Below are 22,348 nucleotides of genomic sequence, written 5' to 3'. Positions count from 1 at the left end.
TTCATCTTTCCCTCGATCCTGACTAGGAAAAACATGCCCACAGCATGATGCTGCCACCTCCATGCTTCACCGTAGGGATGGTGCCAGGTTTCCTCCATACGTGACGCTTTGCATTCAAGCCAAAGAGTTCAATCTTGATTTCATCAGACCAGAGAATCTTGTTTCTCATGGTCTGAGAGTCTTTAGGTGCCTTTTGGCTGTCATGTGGCTTCCGTCTGGCCACTCTACCATAAAGGCCTGATTGGTGGAGTGCTGCAGAGATGGTTGTCCTTCTGAAAGGTTCTCCCATCTCCACAGAGGTTCTCTGGAGCTCTGTCATTGTGACCATTGGGTTCTTGGTCACCTCCCTGACCAAGGCCCTTCTCCCCCGATTGCTCATTTTAGCCGAGCGACCAGCTCTAGGAAGAGTCTTGGTGGTTCCAACCTTCTTCCATTTAAGAATGATGGAGGCCACTGCTTCTTGGGGCCTTTGATGCTGCACAAACTTTTTGCTACTCTTCCACCAGATCTGTGCCTCGACACAATCCTGTCTCGTAGCTCTACGGACAATTCCTTTGACCTCATGGCTTGGTTTTTGCTCTGACATGCACTGTCAACTGTGGGACCTTTTATATAGACAGGTGTGTGCCTTTCCAAATCATGTCCAATGAATAGAATTTTGCACAGGTGGATTCCAATCAAGTTGTAGAAACATCTCAAGGATGATCGATGGAAACAGGATGCACCTGAGCTCAATTTCGAATCTCATAGCAAACATTTCTAAAAACCTGTTTTCTCTTTGTCATTATGGGGTATTGTGTGTAGATTAATGAGGAAAATAATGAATTTATTCAATTTTAGAATAAGGCTGTAACAAAATGTGGAAAAAGTCAAGGGGTCTGAATACTTTCTGAATGCGCTGTACATTCTGCTCTACTTTCCCAGTTTGTCTCTACTCTGTTTTTACCTGTCTGGATGTGTCAAGTTACTTTAATACCACATGCTTGAATGTCTCTTTGCAAATAATACAGTAGAATTGTAGACCTAAATGGAATCTTTATCTGTGGCTTTTGATAAAATGGCTACAGGAGGCAAATATTAAGAGGCACAATAGACCTATTTTGATCCGGGGTAAATGTTACACTGCTGTAGGTACAGATCTAAGATCAGCTTTCCCTGCCCCAATCCTAACCTTAACAATTTGTCTGAAAAATACATAACTGACTCAAGATCAGTGTCTAGGTGCAACTTCACTTTATTCCTACAGTGCAGGCCCCACTTACTACATTACTGTCTGATGCCATCTAGTGGGTTAAAGTGAGGGAACATTTCATCGTTTTTTTAATCCTCAAAATACAGTTATGAAACGTAACCTTTTTCTCACCTGCCATGTTAACTTTCTATTCTTAGGAATTAGCCATGGGAACAAAATCTGTTTTAAAAAGCTCACATGAAGGCTTTTAGTTCAGAGGTTATGAAGAGATCCTCATTAAAAGGGAAACTACACACTTTGAAATGATTCAATTATTAAGGTTTAACTTTAGTTTTCTCTGCAGTATAATTTAGTTTGTAAAGTATTTATAAAGGGAAATTGTAGTAATAAAACAGCAATGTAGTACAAGTCAACATATGAATAGCCAGCTAACATCACTTTAACCCGCTGTGTTCTTCATTATAGAATTGTATAAGATAAAAACAAGAGACATGGCAATAAGGCCTGAAATCTTTTGAGCATGCCGTTATAAAAGTAATGAACCATTCCTCTGAGAAAATAGCTGTATCCACTTCTCATATTGACATATTGTGTTTATTCATTTTGTTTAATCTAAAATGAAGACGTATGAGATTAAATGATCACTTGCTTTTGATTTAAATAACAAAGTAAACTGATTGTTTTACCCACTTATTCTCACAGAAATTTAATAAAAGTTATTTTGATTAATATAGATCTGTAAGTTACTTATGTATATATATATATATATAACCATTTGTACAACACTTAAACAACACAATGTAACTCCAAGTCAATCACACTTCTGTGAAATCAAACTGTCCTCTTAGGAAGCAACACTGATTGACAATACATTTCACATGCTGTTGTGCAAATGGAATAGACAACAGGTGGAAATTATAGGCAATTAGCAAGACACCCCCAATAAAGGAGTGGTTCTGCAGGTGGTGACCACAGACCACTTCTTAGTTCTTATGCTTCCTGGCTGATGTTTTGGTCACTTTTGAATGCTGGCGGTGCTTTCACTCTAGTGTTTGCATGAGACAGAGTCTACAACCCACACAAGTGGCTCAGGTAGTGCAGCTCATCCAGGATGGCACATCAATGTGAGCTGTGGCAAGAAGGTTTGCTGTGTCTGTCAGCGTAGTGTCCAGAGCATGGAGGCGCTACCAGGAGACAGGCCAGTACATCAGGAGACGTGGAGGAGGCCATAGGAGGGCAACAACCCAGCAGCAGGACCGCTACCTCCGCCTTTGTGCAAGGAGGAGCACTGCCAGAGCCCTGCAAAATGACCTCCAGCAGGCCACAAATGTGCATGTGTCTGCTCAAACGGTCCGAAACAGACTCCATGATGGTGGTATGAGGGCCCGACGTCCACAGGTGGGGGTTGTGCTTACAGCCCAACACCGTGCAGGACGTTTGGCATTTGCCAGAGAACACCAAAATTGGCAAATTTGCCACTGGCGCCCTGTGCTCTTCACAGATGAAAGCAGGTTCACAATGAGCACATGTGACAGACGTGACAGAGTCTGGAGACGCCGTGGAGAACGTTCTGCTGCCTGCAACATCCTCCAGCATGACCGGTTTGGCGGTGGGTCAGTCATGGTATGGGGTGGCATTTCTTTGGGGGAACGCACAGCCCTCCATGTGCTCGCCAGAGGTAGCCTGACTGCCATTAGGTACCGAGATGAGATCCTCAGACCCCTTGTGAGACCATATGCTGCTGCGGTTGGCCCTGGGTTCCTCCTAATGCAAGACAATGCTAGACCTCATGTGGCTGGAGTGTGTTAGCAGTTCCTGCAAGGGGAAGGCATTGATGCTATGGACTGGCCCGCCCATTCCCCAGACCTGAATCCAATTGAGCACATCTGGGACATCATGTCTCGCTCCATCCATCAACGCCACATTGCACCATAGACTGTCCAGGAGTTGGCGGATGCTTTAGTCCAGGTCTGGGAGGAGATCCCTCAGGAGACCCTCATCAGGAGCATGCCCAGGCGTTGTAGGGAGGTCATACAGGCACGTGGAGGCCACACACACTACTGAGCCTCATTTTGACTTGTTTTAAGGATATTACATCAAAGTTGGATCAGCCTGTAGTGTGGTTTTCCACTTTAATTTTGAGTGTGACTCCAAATCCAGACCTCCATGGGTTGATAAATTTGATTTCCATTGATAATTTTTGTCTGATTTTGTTGTCAGCACATTCAACTATGTGAAGAAAAAGGTATTTAATAAGAATATTTCATTAATTCAGATCTAGGATGTGTTCCCTTTATTTTAGTGTTCCCTTTATTTTTTTGAGCAGTTTATATTACAGCAGTAAAACGTTAAGTATTTGTTACCATATTCATAGCACACAATGACTACATCAAGCTTGTGACTCTACAAATTGGTTGGTTGCATTTGCTGTTTGTTTTGCTTGTGTTTCAGATTATTTTGTATAGGAAGTTAGCCGCACAAGTATACCTCAAGACATGCTAACCTCTCACCATCACAAGAACAGAGTTATCTGTAATGATGATAGCATCCACATTAATATAGAAGTTTTTAGAAACATTATACTCTTATTTACAATAAAAGTGACTACAAAATGTCACAATACATTATTTACCATTAATTTCTATTGTGCACAAAATAATCTGAAACACAAACAGCAAATGCATTTTACCAATTTGTAGAGTCACAAGCTTGATGTAGTCATTACGTGCTATGAATATGGGATCAAATACTTAACTTTTCACTGCTTTAAAAATTCACATCTACAGTAAGGGAATTTTTTCAAATAATTTTGGTCGCCTAAAATGGGGGGACTATGTACAAAAAGTGCTGTAATTTCTAAACGGTTCACCCAATATGGATAAAAAATACCCTCAAATTAAAACTGACAGTCTGCCCTTTATCTTCATAGTCATTGTATCCTTTCAAATCCAATGGGTTGGAGTACAGAGACAAAACAACAACAATGATCGCTGCCCCAATACTTTTGGAGCTCACTATACATAAAAGGGGTACCATTACCAAGTCTGTGCATGGGGTAATTGAGGTAGATATGTAGATATAACTAGGAATAAACTGACAGATAGTAAACAGTAACAGCAGTGTATGTAAGGAGTCCAAGTTCAATGCATATAGTCCAGGTAGCTATTTGATTAACTATTTAGCAGTCTTATGGTTTGGGGGTAGAAGCTATTCAGGGTCCTGGTGATTCCAGACTTGGTACATCGGTACCGCTTGCCTTGCGGTAGCAGAGAGAACAGTCTATGACTTGGGCGATTGGAGCCTTTGACAATTTTTAGGGCCTTCCTCTGACACCGCCTGGTCTTTGACCTCCTCCCTATAGGCTGTCACTTCGTCAGTGATCAGGCCTACCACTGTCGTGTCATCGCAAACTTAATGACGGTGTTGGAGTTGTGCGGTCATGGATGAACATGGGGTACAGGAGGGGACTAAGCACGCACCCTGAGGGGCCCCCGTGTTGAGGGTCTGTGTGGCGGATGTGTTGTCTATCCTCACCACCTGGTGGAATCCTGTCAGGAAGTTCAGAATTAAGTTTTAGATGGAGGTGTTCAGTTCCAGGGTCCTTAGCTTAGTGATGAGCTTGAAGGGCACTATGATGTTGAATGCTGAGCTGTAGTCAGTGAACAGCATTTTCACATAGGTGTTTCTCTTGTCCAGGTGAGAAAGGGCAGTGTGGATCTGTTGGGGGCAGTATGCGAATTGGAGTGGGTCCAGGGTGTCTGGGATGATGGTGTTGATCTGAGCCATGACCAGCTTTTCAAAGCACTTCATGGCTACAGATGTGAGTGTTACAGGTAAATAGTCATTTAGACAGGTTACCTTGGCATTCTATGGTGGTCTGCTTGAAACATAGGTATTACATACTGATTCAGGGAGAGGTTGAAAATGTCGGTGCATGTTCTGAGTACACATCCTGGTAATCCGTCTGGCCCTGCAGCCTTGTGAATGTTGACCTGTTTAAAGGTCTTACTCACATCAGCTACGTAGAGCGTGATCCCACAGTCGTCCAGAACAGCTTGTGATCTCATGCATGGTTCAGTGTAGCTTGCCTCGAAGCGAGCATAGAAGGCATTTAACTAGTCTGCTAGGCTTGCGTCACTGAGCAGCTCACAGCTGTGTTTCTCTTTGTAATTCATGATAGTTTGCAAGCCACATCTGACAAGCGTTAGAGCCGGTGTAGTAGGATTTGATCTTAGTCCTGTATTGGTGCTTTGCCTGTTTGATGGTTCATTGGAAGACATTTCTTATAAGTGTCCGGGTTAGTGTCCCGCTCCTTGAAAGCGGCAGCTCTAGCCTTTAGCTCAGTGCGGATGTTACCTGTAATCCATGGCTTCTGTTTGGGATCTGTACTGTCACTCTGGGGATGATGTCATCGATGCACTTATTAATGAAGCCGGTAACTGATGTGGTAAAGCCCTCAATACCATCGGATGTGTCCCGGAACATATTCCAGTCTGTGCTAGCAAAACTCCCCTGTAGCTTAGCATCCGCTTCATCAGACCACTTCCATATTGAGCACGTCACTGGTACTTCTTGCTTGAGTTTTTGCTTGTAAGCCGCAATCAGGAGGACAGAGTTATGGTCAGATTTGCCAAATGGAGGGCGAGGGACGGCTTTGTATGTATTCTGTGTGTGGAGTAAAGGTGATCTAGAGTTTTTTTAGCCTCTAGTTGCACAGGTGACATGCTGGTAGAAATTAAGGAGACAGATTTCAATTTTCCTCCATTAAATTCACCGGCCACTAGGAGTGCCGCATCTGGGTGTGTATTTTCTGTTTTCTTAATGGCCCTATACAGCTCGTTGAGTGCAGTCTTAGTGCCAGCATCGGTTTGTGGTAGTAAATAAACAGCTATGAAAAATATGGATATAAACTCTCTTGATAAATATTATGGTCTACAGCTTATGAGGTATTCTAAATCAAGCGAGCCGAACCTTTGAGACTTCCTTAATATTAGAGATTGGGCACCAGCTGTTGTTAACAAAGAGACACACATCACCACTCTTGGGCTTACCAGACACTGCCATTCTGTCCTGCCAACGCATAGAAAAACCGTTAGAATATCATCCATGTCCTTGTTCAGCCAAGTTTCTGGGAAACATAGGATATTATTCCAGTTTGTTCTCCAGTGATTCACCAATAGGGTAGAGGTGGATTATTTACATGCCTCTGTAGTTCCATCAGGGTACCCGCATGTCGGCCTCTATATTGCCATCTCTTTCTCTTCCGGGTGTCAGGGATTAGGGCCTGGTCCTGGGTGAGCAGTACAGTGTGCCGTCGACTCATTGAAGTAGAGATCTTCATCCAAATAGAGGTTACTGATCGCTGTTCTAATACCAGAAATCGTTTTAGCCTTAAGACATGATGGCGGGAACATTATGTGCAAAACAGGTTAAGATCAGCGCAAAAAAAACAAACCGAATAGCAGAATTGGTTAGGATCCCGTAAAACGTCCGCAGTACATTCCACCGCCATTCTCAACATCCAATGTCTGCCATGTTTTTGGATGATTTGATGATGTTGTCATTGCTCGCCCTGCTCCCTGTGCGCACTGAGTGCTAGTGTGCATGTGATGTTGGTCTGTACAAACCTTGTGCAATCCGGATATAGACGGCCCATGAATCATCGTATGTGAACGTGAGTAGTTTACCAAGAAAAATACGGTTGAACATCTTGGACACAGTCCTATTATGCCTCAGTGGGTGGGAGTCATGTCCTGGAGGGATCAGCCAATCATGAAAAAAATGGACTACTTCAAAATGGAGATAGTATGGACAGCTCCATTGGGGCTGTCACAGATGCTATAATGGCACAGATAAAGATTTTTATTTAACTTGGCAAGTCCATTAAGAAAGAACGAAGGCCTACGCCCTAACCCGGGCGGTGCTGGGCCAATTGTGCGCCACCCTATGGGACTCCCAATCACAGCCGGTTGTGATACAGCCTGGAATCAAACCAGGTTCTGTAGTGATGCCTGAGAGGCAGTGCCCTAGACCGCTGCGCCACTCGGGAGCCCAGTTAGTTAAAGGACTCATCTCCTATCTCTATGGTTACATCCACCTTGGGGGAAAAAAAACACTGACAAAATAGCTGATGAAACCAACACAGTAAAAGTATAAACGTTTTAATCAGCGTCACTTCTCAGTAGTGGATGGTTGAAAATATGATCAACAGGACCTTTGTGTCAGCAGGTTATGCATGATCTTTTTGCCCCCAACTGATTTTAATAGACCAATAACAGATATGTTCAAACCTCTCTGCCATTATGAACTTGTGTTAAGCTTACAAATCCCTGCCATTTCAACTGGGCTGTGGTTATTCTCCCCCTTCCCCTGCTAACTTGGTAACGTGTCCCATTCCCCACCAGGCGTTTAATACCGTGTCACGTGCTAGTCGAAACTAAGAAACTCAAATGTCAGACTTGCTAACAATCAGTTAGCAAGTCAGGGTTTTCTGAGTTTCCTAGTTCCCACAAGCACGTGAACGCGGCATAAGACCAAGCCCAGACAGTCTGGAAGAAATTTCTTGAAAAATTGTGGTTAGCAAAAAGCATTTTATTATTTTGGGGGGACAATTGTAACCGAAAACAATTAAAGTAAGTCATTTATTGTTACCCAGAAATTATTTGATACAGTGTGAAGAAGCTATGGAGATCAAAGATCAAAACCGCTACCCTGAGCCTTTAAAGGTGGGTTTATGGGAGAATCATCTTCACCATTATCCTTACTATCGGAGTCCAACTGTAGTCCTAGGTAGGCCATTCTGTCTCTCTCAGCCAATCCCGGCCCATCTTTCTGGGGATATCACACGGACTTCCTCCTCTTGCCAAACATGTTGTTGATGAGCTTGGCCATGGACTTGGAGCTGCTGTAGCAGCGTCGGTCGGCGCGGTACTTGAGGTGCTCCATCACTTGCCTGATGAGCTGGGTGAAGAGGTTGGCGATCTCCTGGTAGCTCTCGGCCGCCGACACCTCCTGGAAAAGGCAGCGGTTCTCCTGCGCCAGCGAGCGGCCCTCCTCCTCACAAACCTGCCGGGCGTGGCACAGGTCCTGCTTGTTGCCCACAAGACAGACTGGCACCTCCACCTCCCTGGCAGAGTAAAGCGGAGACTGAGAGTCAGTGTATTTTCATTTGGAGAATCGAGGTGTGCTTCTAGTTTGACTGGGTATCAGAGCAGGTATCAGAAGATAGGGCATTAGCATCTCATATGAGGGAAAAGTTAAAGCGTATGACAACGACTAACTGACTTCATGCCACACATGGTTTCTTAATGTTTTTAGGCTAGTTTTATTAGTAGGCGGGACTAAAACAAGCAAGCCTTTTACTGTAGGTCTGGAAATCCTGCCATTACAAACCACCGAGCTCCTGAGATATGCTGCTCTATCCAAATTAAGCCCATTCCCACTGCCTTACTGAGATGTTTTTGTCTATGACAGTTTGATGTATATGGGTGACCCAGATTCATGCCCTTGCTCGGTCTGTTTGGCTCATAGAGAAGATGTACGCCTTGCCCCTCTGGGCATGGGTTACAAAACGCACCCTGAGACTTATAACTGCCATTCACCCAGTCTGTCTCCCCATCTCATTGCGCTGTCCAACAAAGAACAAAAAAATAGGAAGAGTGTGATTTCCACTCTTTTTTTAAGAGAAACAGAGTTACTACATGGACTTACAAATGGTTTTGCCTCTCACCAAGCCTCCCAAAAATGTAATTCCCTGTTCAGAGGAGCTCTCACCCTTTGCAGTTCTCAATCCGTATCTCTCTGATCTGCTGCAGAATGTTTTCGGCATTGATGAAAGATGTTCGGTCGCTGATGTTGTACACCACCACAAAACCATCAGCCCAGTCCACCGGCTCCTCCACTATACACCTAGCCTCAGTTCCCTGTCAAACAACACTGCCACAGTTAGGTAGCTCAACACTGAGACGTGTTCATTAGACACAAAACAGAAGAGAACGGACTGAAACAAGGTAGGGACTATCTGATCTAATAAGAAACATACATTTTCGTTTATGAACATGATTATGATGTGTTCTTCTTAAATTCTCAAAAATTATACTGACATTTTCTCTCAAGATTCATTCTGTCCATCATACAATCTCCGCATTAATAATTTTTTAGGTTAAATAAGATTAAATCAGTCCTGTATCAAAACAGTGACCGTGGTGTATATGGCAAAAGACAAGTAGTTCTTTCACACGCCGTACCCCTTGGCTACAGGTGCTGCAGAGCAGTGAACATCCAGGCTCACACCAACCTCTCTCTGTTTCTCTCTTTAATGACATGGCTTTTCTTTATGAAGGTGAGAGGTCTTAAAGATCGAGCCATGGGACAATGCATCTAAAGCCACTCTAGCATTCCTCTTAGGTCTTGGCTTACAGTGAGCTTTAGCAGAGAAGTACAATAGATTGGCCTTTCCCCCTCTGGGCCTCAGCCTCAGGGTGTTCCAATAAAGCAGAACTTTGTAGTAAAAACCCTCTGAGGTGTCTGGCCTGTTTGGCTACGCACAGAACAGCTTGTATGGCTCTCTTTCTTCAAAGGCAGACTCATTGGCACTCACTGCCTTGGGATACACTCGTAAATCCCATCGGATTTAAAACTCTAAGGTATGGATCGTCCATGTGCCTGCGGAAAGTAAACATTAGACTGCTCCTGGGGTTTGTGCAAGGGGAAAACCAGGTCACGGGAGTGCAGTACAATGCAACCCCAATGTTGTGACAGGTGTTGTTTAGGAAGATTTGGCCTATGTTGTATTCTGTTGTACTTCAGAGCAAGGGTCAAACACCTCCAGGTTCAGCTGTCTACCATTGATGCACAATGTTTCAACAATGTTACAATAACGTTACCTAAACGCTATGACAGGTTTTTTTGTTTTTTTTGTTAAAATACTGCTGTTTGGAGATTTTCTGTTGTACCTGAGAGCAAGGGTCAAACACCTCCAGGTTCAGCTGTCTACCGTCAATGGATAGTCTTTTACGATACAGGGAATCTAGAACAGAGAAGGTATATATTAGAAATGTGTGAGTAAACTAGCCCTATTCACCCGTACAGGGTACATACACGTGTTTGCATGAGTTACATTGATGTGCAGTGATTGCTTTAAGAACAAGAAGCACAGGTGTAATTTCTACACCATAATTAGGCAGATGGATAATAATATTTGATAAACATTTTATTGGTGTTGAGATACCACTGCACATACACTACCGTTCAAAAGTTTGGGGTCACTTAGAAATGTCCTTGTTTTTGAAAGAAAAGCAAATTTTTGGTCCATTAAAGTAACATCAAATTGATCAGAAATACAGTGTAGACATGGTTAATGTTGTAAGTCTGCCATTTCCAGCTACAATGGTCATATTTCATGGAATATCTACATAGGCGTACAGCGGCCCATTATCAGCAACCTTCACTCCTGTGTTCCAATGGCACGTTGTGTTATCTAATCCAAATGTATCATTTTAAAAGGCTAATTGATCATTAGAAAACCCTTTTGCAATTATGTTAGCACAGCTGAAAACTGTTGTTCTGATTAAAGAATAAATAAAATGGGCCTTCTTTAGACTAGTTGAGTATCTGGAGCATCAGCATTTGTGGGTTCGATTACAGGCTCAAAATGGCCAGAAACAAAGACTTTCATCTGAAACTCGTCAGTCTGTTCTTGTTCTGAGAAATGAAGGCTATTCCATGCGAGAAATTGCCAATAAACTGAAGATCTCGTACAACGCTGTGTACTACCCCCTTCACAGAACAGCACAAACTAAATCTAACCAGAATAGAAAGAGGAGTGGGAGGCCCCAGTGCACAACTGAGCAAGAGGACAAGTACATTAGAGTGTCTAGTTTGAGAAACATATGCCTCGCAAGTCCTCAACTGGCAGCTTCATTAAATAGTACCCGCAAAACACCAGTCTCAACGTCAATAGTGAAGAGGCGACTCTGGGATGCTGGCCTTCTAGGCAGAGTTGCAAAGAAAAAGCCACATCTCAGACTGGCCAATAAAAATAAAAGATTAAGATGGGCAAAAGAACACAGACACTGGACAGAGGAAGATTGGAAAAAAAGTGTTATGGACAGACAAATCTAAGTTTGAGGTGTTCTGATCACAAAGAAGAACATTAATGAGACGCATAAAAAATGAAAAGATGCTGGAGGAGTGCTTGACACCATCTGTCAAGCATGGTGGAGGCAATGTGTTGGTCTGAGGGTGTTTTTGTGGTGGTAAAGTGGGAGATTTGTACAGGGTAAAATGCATCTTGAAGAAGGAAGACCATCACTCCATTTTGCAATGCCATGACATACCCTGTGGATGGCGCTTAATTGGAGCCAATTTCCTCCTACATCAAAACAATGACCCAAAGTGCAGCTCCAAACTATGCAATAATTATTTAGGGAAGAAGCAGTCAGCTGGTATTCTGTCTATAATGGAGTGGCCAGCATAGTCACCGGATCTCAACCGTATTGAGCTGTTGTGGGAGCAGCTTGACCGTATGGTACGTAAGAAGTGCCCATCAACCCAATTCAACTTGTGGGAGGTGCTTCAGGAAGCATGGGGTGAAATCGCTTCAGATTACCTCAACAAATTGACAACTAGAATGCCAAAGGTCTGCAAGGCTGTAATTGCTGCAAATGGAGGATTCTTTGACGAAGCAAAGTTTGAATGACACAATTATTATTTCAATTAAAAATCATTATTTATAACCTTGTCAACATCTTGACTATATTTCTTATTCATTTTGCAACTAATTTCATGTATATTTTAATGGAAAACAAGGACATTTCTAAGTGACCCCAAACTTTTGAACGGTAGTGTATCTGTGATACTTTGCTCCACTGATGCATTTGTGAACAACACTATGGCCATGATAGCGTGGGCCTGTGGGCCTGTGGGGCCGTGTGTTTGCAGTATGTGAACAACACTATGGCCATGATATCGTGGGGCTGTGGGCATGTGGGCCTGTGGGGCCGTGTGTTTGCAGTATGTGAACAACACTATGGCCATGATATCGTGGGCCTGTGGGGCCGTGTGTTTGCAGTATGTGAACAACACTATGGCCATGATATCGTGGGGCTGTGGGCCTGTGGGGCCGTGTGTTTGCAGTATGTGAACAACACTATGGCCATGATATCGTGGGGCTGTGGGCCTGTGGGCCTGTGGGGCTGTGTGTTTGCAGTATGTGAACAACACTATGGCCATGATATCGTGGGGCTGTGGGGCTGTGAGCCTGTGGGCCTGTGGGGCCGTGTGTTTGCAGTATGTGAACAACACTATGGCCATGATATCGTGGGGCTGTGGGCCTGTGGGGCCGTGTGTTTGCAGTATGTGAACAACACTATGGCCATGATATCGTGGGGCTGTGGGGCTGTGTGTTTGCAGTATGTGAACAACACTATGGCCATGATATCGTGGTGCTGTAGGCCTGTGGGCCTGTGGGGCCGTGTGTTTACAGTATGTGAACAACACTATGGCCATGATATCGTGGAGCTGTGGGCCTATGGGGCCGTGTGTTTGCAGTATGTGAACAACACTATGGCCATGATATCGTGGGGCTGTGGGCCTGTGGGCCTGTGGGGCCGTGTGTTTGCAGTATGTGAACAACACTATGGCCATGATATCGTGGGGCTGTGGGGCCGTGTGTTTTTTAGTATGTGAACAACACTATGGCCATGATATCGTGGGGCTGTGGGCCTGTGGGGCCGTGTGTTTTTTAGTATGTGAACAACACTATGGCCATGATATCGTGGGGCTGTGGGCCTGTGGGGCCGTGTGTTTTTTAGTATGTGAACAACACTATGGCCATGATATCGTGGGGCTGTGGGCCTGTGGGGCCGTGTGTTTGCAGTATGTGAACAACACTATGGCCATGATATCGTGGGCCTGTGGGGCCGTGTGTTTGCAGTATGTGAACAACACTATGGCCATGATATCGTGGAGCTGTGGGCCTGTGGGGCCGTGTGTTTGCAGTATGTGAACAACACTATGGCCATGATATCGTGGGGCTGTGGGCCTGTGGGCCTGTGGGGCCGTGTGTTTGCAGTATGTGAACAACACTATGGCCATGATATCATGGGACTGGGGGCCTGTGTGGAGCACCTACTAGTGTTGGAGGCGTACTCCCCGATGAAGCGCTTGGTCAGAAACCGCACCAGGACAGCTGGAGGAAATCGACCAATTAAAAAGAAAACAAGGTTACAGTTTGTCCAGTGGAGGAAAAGTGCATTTTCATATGATCCCTCAGGCTGAGGTTGTGTCCCAAATGGCTCCCTATTTACAGTATGTTCACTACTATTGACCTGATCCCTATGGGCCCTACCTGATCCCTATGGGCCCTGGTCAATAGTAGTGCACTTTATAAGGTGGGTGTCATTTGGGATGCAGGCTTGGTGAGGGTGCAGGCTTGATGAGGGTTCCAAAAGCCTGAGGAATCAGGGGTTTCATCTAACCCCACACATGAAAGGTTTGGCCTCGATGGGTTTACCTCGAGGGATGTGTCATATTTGGCAAGCAAAATTGGCTATTTCTGCTCGTTCTCCCTTTCCAGATTCTGAACACACTACCCTCTCTGTGAGAGATGAGGTCACAGCCGTCAGACTCAATTGAAGCCCCAGGTTGAGTTTTACTGAGTTCTGGTTGAAGCGCTCCAGTCCACTTGCACCCACACATGCTCATACACACACATACAGTAATGCACACGCATACACACACACACACAGACACACACAAATGCACACACGCAAGCACACACACATACTGGCAGAAACACAGAAACAGACCGATAGATACCTACAATGTAAAGTATTTATTGTTAAATATACAGTAACTTTTTTGGCAGCACTCTCCCTCACACACTCACTGTCTCTCTCTCTCACTCCCTCTCTCTCACACTCACTGTCACACTCACACACAGATCCCTGCAGTCTTTGGGCTTCTAGCCTCACAATACAGTCGGTGCATCTCCACAGAAACCACTCTGCAGTGCAGTGTGCCAGGGGCAATGGTACACCCTGCTGTTTTATTAAACACATATACCAGGGTCGTATTCACTAGGCACCAAACGGAAAATGGTCTGCAACAGGGAGGGGCTAACCTGCACTTGTCCAATAAGAAACACTTGTTTTCATTGAAAAACATTTTCCATTGCAAAATGTTTTGCTACGGTGTGCACTAATGGGCTCTGGGCTCCCGAAGGCTGCAGTGACTCACTGAATACTGATATTTACCAGACAGGGCGCCATGCAGCCACAAGACTCTTAATGAGTCCCCCTGCCTCCCTCAAGTCCAGACAATGAAAAACGACTGCACAGTCACTGTCCCTACCAAGTTAATTTCAATTGATTTATTGTGGAAAATATATGGGGTTTCCTTCACTCACGAGTCCCTCAGAGAAGCTGATGCAAATAATAAAGATTGTGATCATTTTCACTAGTATTCACTGAAATATTTTATTTTCCTATTACATTCATATCTGGGGATATATTTATTACATTCATATCTGTGGATATATGTTGATATATTTATTAAATTCATATCTGTGGATATATTTATTAAATTCATATCTGGAGATGTATTTATTAAATTCATATCTGGGGATATATTTATTACCTTCATATCTGGAGATATTACGTGATGCTTTTCCATTCATGTGTACAGCCATATATTTGATCAAGGGTCATTCTGCATATCCAGTACTATATGTGACTAAATACTCATATTGAAGAGTTACACTGATTGACCCCTCATAACGGATGTTTTCTCAGACCACACTCCCCTCCATATCTGAATGGGACTCCCATATATTATCACATTGTGGGACAAATTATGACAAACGGTGAGATTAAACAATTATTTACATGCGCCCACATACACTCTCAGAAATAAAGGATACAATTTGTTCTTAAAGAGCTACAAACACTTGTCACTGGGGTGGTACCCTGTAAGGTCATCTTTTGTGCCTTCCGTTATAGGAACATGATTGTACCCTTGTTCATGCCTCAGGCAGTACCTTTCTTACATGTAGTCCACAGGTATGCATTTAGAAAATGTACATTTAGCCTTTTTAGGGTAGAACCACAATAAAAAGCCATTTTTTCTTTGTAAGTGACAAAAATGTTTACCTCAACCATAGACTACTTAAACTGGCACAACACTTTCACTCACGGGTGGCCAAAAACAACTAACGGAAAGCCATGCCCCCATTAAGTCATGCCTCCAAAATAATTTCCTAGTGTGCCTTGCCTTTTCGAGTGAATTGTAGAGTTACCACCCATTACTGTATTTGATCATGACAGAGACATTTTTAGCCCTGTGGCCTTCACCGAGCCGAGGAACTAGGTGAATTTTGTCATTGAAATGTAAGTAATTATAACAATAAAATACATCTCACAAGGCATTACTTTGAGGGTCTGTGCTTTACCCTAATACAGTAGGCTGAAACTCATGGTTTACATGCCACATCAGATTGCAGTAATTTTTCACATTACCTGCTTATTCCATCCCAGTTCCAACCATGGAAAAGTTTCCAGAATTTTGCAAACCTACCTGCAATTCACACGATGCTAGCTTGCAAAGGGATAAGTAATTCCTTTTGGAATCCAGCCAGAGTTAGACTATCCAACAGGTGGAATTATTATTTACCAGCATTCTTCATTCACTGACTTCCAGGTTCAGAGACAATGTGACGAGACTAACTAAGCCACGACTTGTTAATTGTTTACTCCATTGTTTACTCCATGTGTAACTCTTTGTTGTCTGCTCACACTGCTATGCTTTATCTTGGCCAGGTCGCAGTTGCAAATGAGAACTTGTTCTCAACTAGCCTACCTGGTTAAATAAAGGTGAAAAAAATAAATAATAATAATAATAATAATAATTTTTACTGGAACAACCATTTCAGTAACGGGTGCAAAAAAACAACAACTGTATTGATTCGTTTAGAAAAATTTATGTTATTTATGTTTATGTAGCATAACATGAATGAATCAATGCAAAATCACAGATATTTAAACGTAAATATGATAATGATTATGGTACAAATTTGCCTTTTAGGATACCACCACAGTAACCACGTTTCCATCCACAGGTTTCATGAGTGTAAAGTCATATTGTATAAAACAAATAAGAGCTGTGATGGAAACAGGAAGTTTCGGTGTATCTGCATAAATGTCGACCGATAATTTGTTCATTCGACATGGTGGGATCTTTTGTGTCAGTAAAATAAATTCTGAGGGAAATGGCGGTGAAAAGGGCTTCATGTGCAAATATTTATATAATCAAATATATATATATATATTTGTCACATGCAGCGAATACAACAGGTGTAGACCTTACCGTGAAATGCTTACTTAAAGCCCTTAACCAACAATTATTGGTCGACACAGTGTGTTATGAAATCTGTGAAAGTATTGTAATGTTTTAAAATGATATAAACTGCCTTCATTTTGCTGGACCTCAGAAAGCAGCAGCTAATGGGGATCCATAATAAATATAAATACAAATGCAGTTCAAGAAATAGAGTTATAACCATAATAACCATCATATCGAAGTCAATTTGGAGCCACGTGATGAAATGCTGTGTAGTCCTCCAAATTCTGTATGATGAAACCATTATTTACATGCTCCCATATACATACAGGTATGTACTTGTATGACTGATCTTGAACTTGTTTCTCTTTAGAAGATCGATTAGATTACAGACCCCCCCCCCCCCCCCCCCCCCTGCATATTGACTACCATATATTCCCCTCCCTTCAGGCACAGGGGCTCTATCTGACCTAGAGATTTCTCTGCTCCCCGGTGGATCTCTCACCTGATTTCCCAGCGCCCTCACTGCCCAGCAGGGCCAGTTTGATGTCGTTCATGTCGCTCTTGATTTCTCTCCTCTGATCTCCCTCTGGTCCAGTCCTGTGCTGTGCTATGGTGTCAGATGGTTAGCTTTAGCACACTAACATGCCTTTTGGTCTTGAGAGCAACAGAGTGTGGACTGCCCCTTCAAAGAGTGGTTTCACAAATGCTTCCCTCTCACGAGACGCACATGCCTCTTTTTCTCTCACTCTCCACTATCTCTTTCCCACTCTTAATTCCTATCTCTCTCCTTTTGTCTGCCTTTTTATATCCTCTGTCTGTTTCTTTCTCTCCGTCTTTTCTCCCACTAAGGTGGAGGTTACTTCAAGGTCACTGAAGTAAATATTTTCTATCCGCTCTTTATGCTTTCATCTCCGTCTGTACAGTATTCTATGCCTCTTTTCACCATGTGATGTTTGCCTTTTCCCATTGGGTGAATGTTCTCTACACGGTTTCATTGTTTTGAAGTTCAGCTCCCTCTCCCTTATTCACCTATAGCATTACTGTTCATATACTGTAATGTATTTAGTTGTACTTCATGGTGCATACAAATAATTACATTCATCTACATACAATCCACAGTGCACACATTGAAGAAGTTCCGGTGGTGAGTTGCTCGTGGCCATGCTACTGGGAAAGTCTTGGATTAATACTGTATGACATCAAAACTCTGTATCAAAACATCGATCATACTCTGACATCGAACTGAGCTGTTTTGGATGAGATGTCAAACAATCCGTCTCCCCTCAGCTTCCCACCACATAGAATGTGTAGCCATTCCATCATCCTTAAACCTCAATTCCATAGACAGTAGACTAACACCAACCAAGAAATGCAATATTATAGAAATTTCAGACATTTTTTCCCCTGACCTTTTTTCGCTTGTGCAGGGCCTTCGTGCCCCATTCCAATCCGATTTAATTTGATCTAATTGTATCTGTTGACTATAAAGCCACGGACCCTGTGTCTGTGTTCACCTAGGATAACACTGTTTGGGAAAACTGAAACAGCACCGTTGAACTGGCTTAAAGTTAGGTTAAATGCGAGCAATTCTAGAATCTAAAATAATAACATAGCCACGACATGTTGATCCTCAGCAGCCATATTGTGTGGTACTCCATTCACTCCAGACACAAAGGGCTTTTGAAATGTTTACTAAAATATGGATTTGCTCTTCAAATTCAATATCACTTCAAATTGTATCCAGAGGGGCTGACCTCACATGAGGAGACATAAGTGCTACCACATTGCAATGAGTTAGGGATGAAAAGAGGACGGAACTTGTTTCCATTAATATCTGCTTCATTATCTTTAAAGGTGCAATCTGGAATTCAAACGACAACAAAGGAGTCACTGCATTAATTTATTTGGGGCAAAAAGCTGAGGGATAGAGGTAGATAAATGTAACCACACAATAATTCATAGATTGATTTATGGGATGCAAAGGCTGATCATCCATGAGATCAAAATTATTGTTTTAAGCTATACAATGTCTGTTTACAATGACATTGTTTTCGAACAATGGAGTAAAATAAGCTTATAGTTTGGTTTCTGTTGGGGCAAGACAGGATAATCATGAGACAAATACAGTTGAAGTCAGAAGTTTACATACGCCTTAACCAAATACATTTAAACTCAGCTATTCACAATTCCTGACATTTAATCCTAGTAAAAATTAAGATCACCACTTTATTTTAAGAATGTGAAATCTCAGAAAAATAGAGAGAATTATTTATTACAGCTTTTATTTCTTTCATCACATTCCCTGTGGGTCAGAAGTTTACATACACTCAATTAGTATTTGGTAGCAGTGCCTTTAAATTGTTTAACTTGGGTCAAACGTTTGGGGTGGCGTTCCACAAGCTTCTCACAATAAGATGGGTGAATTTTGGCCCATTCCTCCTGACAGAGCTGGTGTAACTGAGTCAGGTTTGTAGGCCTCCTTGCTCACACACACTTTTTCAGTTCTGCCCACACACTTTCTATTGGATTGAGGTCAGGGCTTTGTGATGGCCACTCCAATACCTTGACTTTGTTGTCTTTAAGCTATTTTGCCACAACTTTGGAAGTATGCTTGGGGTCATTGTCCATTTGGAAGACCCATTTGCGGCCAGGCTAATGTCTTGAGATGTCGCTTCAATATATCCACATAATGTTCCTTCCCATGATGCCAACAATTTCTTAAAGTGTACCAGTCCCTCCTGGAGCAAAGCACCCCCACAACATGATGCTGCCACCCCCGTGGTTCGCAGTTGGGATAGTGTTCTTCGGCTTGCAAGTCTTCCCCTTCTTCCTCCAAACATTATGATGGTCATTATGGCCAAACAGTTCTAATTGTTTCATCAGACCAGAGGACATTTCTCTAAAAAGTACAATCTTTGTCTCCATCTGGCCCTTCTTCGAACACTGTGTTAACTAACCTCCAGACGAGCTTCCATGCCATACAACTCTCCTTCGTGGCCTCCAACTGCTCTTAAATGCAAGTAAACTAAATGCATGCTCTTCAACCAATCTCTGCCCACACCTGCCCGCCCGTCCAGCATCACTACTCTGGACGGTTCTGACTTACAATATATGGACAACTACAAATACCTAGGTGTCTGGTTAGATTGTAAAGGCTCCTTCCAGGCTCACATAAAGCATCTCCAATCCAAAATTAAATCTATAATCGGCTTCCAATTTTGCAACAAAGCATCCTTCACTCATGCTGCCAAACATACCCTTGTAAGACTATCCAACCGATCCTTAACTTCAGCGATGTCATTTACAAAATAGTCTCCAGCGCTCTACTCAGCAAATTGGATGCAGTCTATCACAGTGCCATCCGTTTTGTCACCAAAGCCCCATATACTACCCACCACTGCGACCTGTATGCTCTCGTTGACTGGCCCTCGCTTCATATTCGTCGCCAAACCCACTGGCTCCAGGTCATCTATAAGCCTTTGCTAGGTAAAGCCCCACCTTTTCTCAGCTCAATGGTCACCATAGCAGCACCCACCCGCAGCACGCGCTCCAGCAGGTATATCTCTCTGGTCACCCCCAAAGCCAATTCCTCCTTTGGTCACCTTCCTTCCAGTTTTCTGCTGCCAATGACTGGAACGAACTGCAAAATTCACTGAAGCTGGAGACTCATATCTCCCTCACTAACTTTAAGCACCAGCTGTCAGAGAAGACAACTACCTCATCCCCCATACTGTTATTTATTTTGCTCCTTTGCACCCCAGTATTTCTACTTGCACACTCTTCTTTTGCACATCTATCACTCCAGTGTTTGATTGCTACATTGTAATTATTTTGCCACTCTGGCCTATTTATTGTCTTACCTCCCTTATCCTACCTGATTTGCACACACTGAATATAGACTTTTTCTATTGTATTAATAACTGCATGTTTGTTTATTCCATGTGTAACTCTGTGTTGTTGTTTGTGTTGCACTGCTTAGCTTTATCTTGGCCAGGTCGCAGTTGTAAATGAGAACTTGTTCTCAACTAGCCTACCTGGTTAAATTAAAAAATGTAAAAAAATAATTTGCAGTTGCAAACCGTAGTCTGGCTTTTTTAATGGTGGTTTTGGAGCAGTGGCTTCTCCCTTGCTGAGCCGCCTTTCAGGTTATGACGATATAGGACTCATTTTACTGTGGATATAGATACTTTTGTACCTTTTTCCTCCAGCGTCTTCACAGGGTCTTTTGCTGTTGTTCTGGGATTGATTTGCACTTTTCGCACTAAAGTACATTCATCGCTAGGAGACAGAACGCATCTCCTTCCTGAGCGGTATGGCGGCTGCGTGGTCCCATGGTGTATATACTTGCGAACAATTGTTTGTACAGATGAACATGGTACCTTCAGGCATTTGGAAATTGCTCCCAAAGATGAACCAGACTTGTGGAGGTATACCATTTTTTTTCTGAGGTCTTGGCGGATTTATTTTGATTGTCCCATGTGGTAAAGCAAAGAGGCACTAAGTTTCAAGGTAAGCCTTGAAATTCATCCAGAGATACCTCCCATTGACTCAAATTATGTCAATTAGCCTATCAGAAGCTTCTAAAGCCATGACATCATTTTCTGGAATTTCCAAGCTGTTTAAAGGCACAGTCAACTTAGTGTATGTAAACTTCTGACCCATTGGAATTGTGATACAGTGAATTATAAGATAAAGAATATGTCTGTAAACAATTGTTGGAAAAATGACTTGTGTCATGCACGAAGTAGATGTCCTAACCGACTTGCCAAAACTATAGTTTTTTAACAAGAAATTTGTGGAGTGGTTGAAAAACAAGTCTTAATGACTCCAACCTAAGTGTGTGTAAACTTCCGACTTTAACTGTATATTATTAATTTAAAAGTAAAAAGTTGTACAGTTGAAGTTGGAAGTTTACATACAATTAGTTTGTCATTAAAAAGTCATAAAAAAAAATTCAACCACTCCACAAATGTATTTTTGACAAACTAGAGTTTTGGCAAGTCGGTTAGGACATCTACCTGGTGCATGACAATTGTTTACAGACAGACTATTTCAATTATAATTCACTGTATCACAATTCCAGTGCTTCAGAAGTTTACATACACTAAGTTGACTGTGCCTTTAAACAGCTTGGAAAATTCCAGAAAATTAGATTATGGCTTTAGAAGCTTCTGATAGGCTAATTGACAAACATTATGTCGATTGGAGGTGTACCTGTGTAAAAAAAAGAAGGGCAAATTGATCCCAGAACAACAGAAAAGGACTGTGTGAAGATGCTGGAGGAAACAGGTACAAAAGTATCTATATCCACAGTAAAACGAGTCCTATATCGACATAACCTGAAAGGCCGCTCAGCAAGGAAGAAGCCACTCTTCCAAAACTGTCATAAAAAAGACAGACTACGGTTTGCAACTGCACACGGGGACAAAGATTCAACTTTTTGGAGAAATGTCATCTAGTCTGGTGAAAAAAATATATAACTATTTGGCCATAATGACCATCGTTATGTTTGGAGGAAAAAGGGGGAGGCTTGCAAGCCGAAGTACACCATGCCAGCCGTGAAGCACGGGGGTGGCAGCATCATGTTGTGGGGGTGCTTTGCTGCAGGAGGGACTGGTGCACTTCACAAAATAGATGGCTTCATGAGGCAGGGCAATTATGTGGATATATTGAAGAAACATCTCAAGACATCAGTCAGGAAGTTAAAGCTTGGTCGTAAATGGGTCTTCCAAATGGACAATGACCACAAGTATACTTCCAAAGTTGTGGCAAAATGGCTTAAGGACAACAAAGTCAAGGAATTGGAGTGGCCATCAC

General features: G+C 42.8%; 1 protein-coding gene across 1 annotated transcript; it reads right to left on the bottom strand.

Moving 5' to 3' along the window:
* Positions 1-7,747: 7,747 nt before the first annotated feature.
* On the bottom strand, positions 7,748-17,450 carry LOC109897737 (ras-related and estrogen-regulated growth inhibitor-like protein). The gene is made up of 5 exons (XM_020492279.2): positions 17,034-17,450; positions 13,326-13,382; positions 10,147-10,220; positions 8,966-9,114; positions 7,748-8,318 (listed from the first exon to the last, which is right to left on the bottom strand). The coding sequence occupies exons 1-5, from the start codon at positions 17,083-17,085 to the stop codon at positions 8,033-8,035; spliced, it is 618 nt and encodes a 205-aa protein (XP_020347868.1). The 5' UTR covers positions 17,086-17,450; the 3' UTR covers positions 7,748-8,032.
* Positions 17,451-22,348: the final 4,898 nt, after the last annotated feature.

The sequence above is a fragment of the Oncorhynchus kisutch genome, linkage group LG10 (assembly GCF_002021735.2).
Source record: "Oncorhynchus kisutch isolate 150728-3 linkage group LG10, Okis_V2, whole genome shotgun sequence".
Lineage (NCBI taxonomy): Eukaryota > Metazoa > Chordata > Actinopteri > Salmoniformes > Salmonidae > Oncorhynchus > Oncorhynchus kisutch.
The sequence above is the reverse complement of the archived record's forward strand: the minus strand, read 5'-3'. Positions and strand labels throughout refer to the sequence as shown.

What these genes read in the sequence shown, in the direction of transcription:
- LOC109897737 (XM_020492279.2), bottom strand. Translation starts at nt 17,085, where the DNA reads ATGAACGACATCAAACTGGCCCTGCTGGGCAGTGAGGGCGCTGGGAAA. An exon ending in GGAGTACGCCTCCAACACTA is followed by an intron (nt 10,221 to 13,325) that starts GTAGGTGCTCCA and finishes TCTCTGTTCTAG; the next exon opens with ATTCCCTGTATCGTAAAAGA. An exon ending in TGTTTGACCCTTGCTCTCAG is followed by an intron (nt 9,115 to 10,146) that starts GTACAACAGAAA and finishes GTTGTTTGACAG; the next exon opens with GGAACTGAGGCTAGGTGTAT.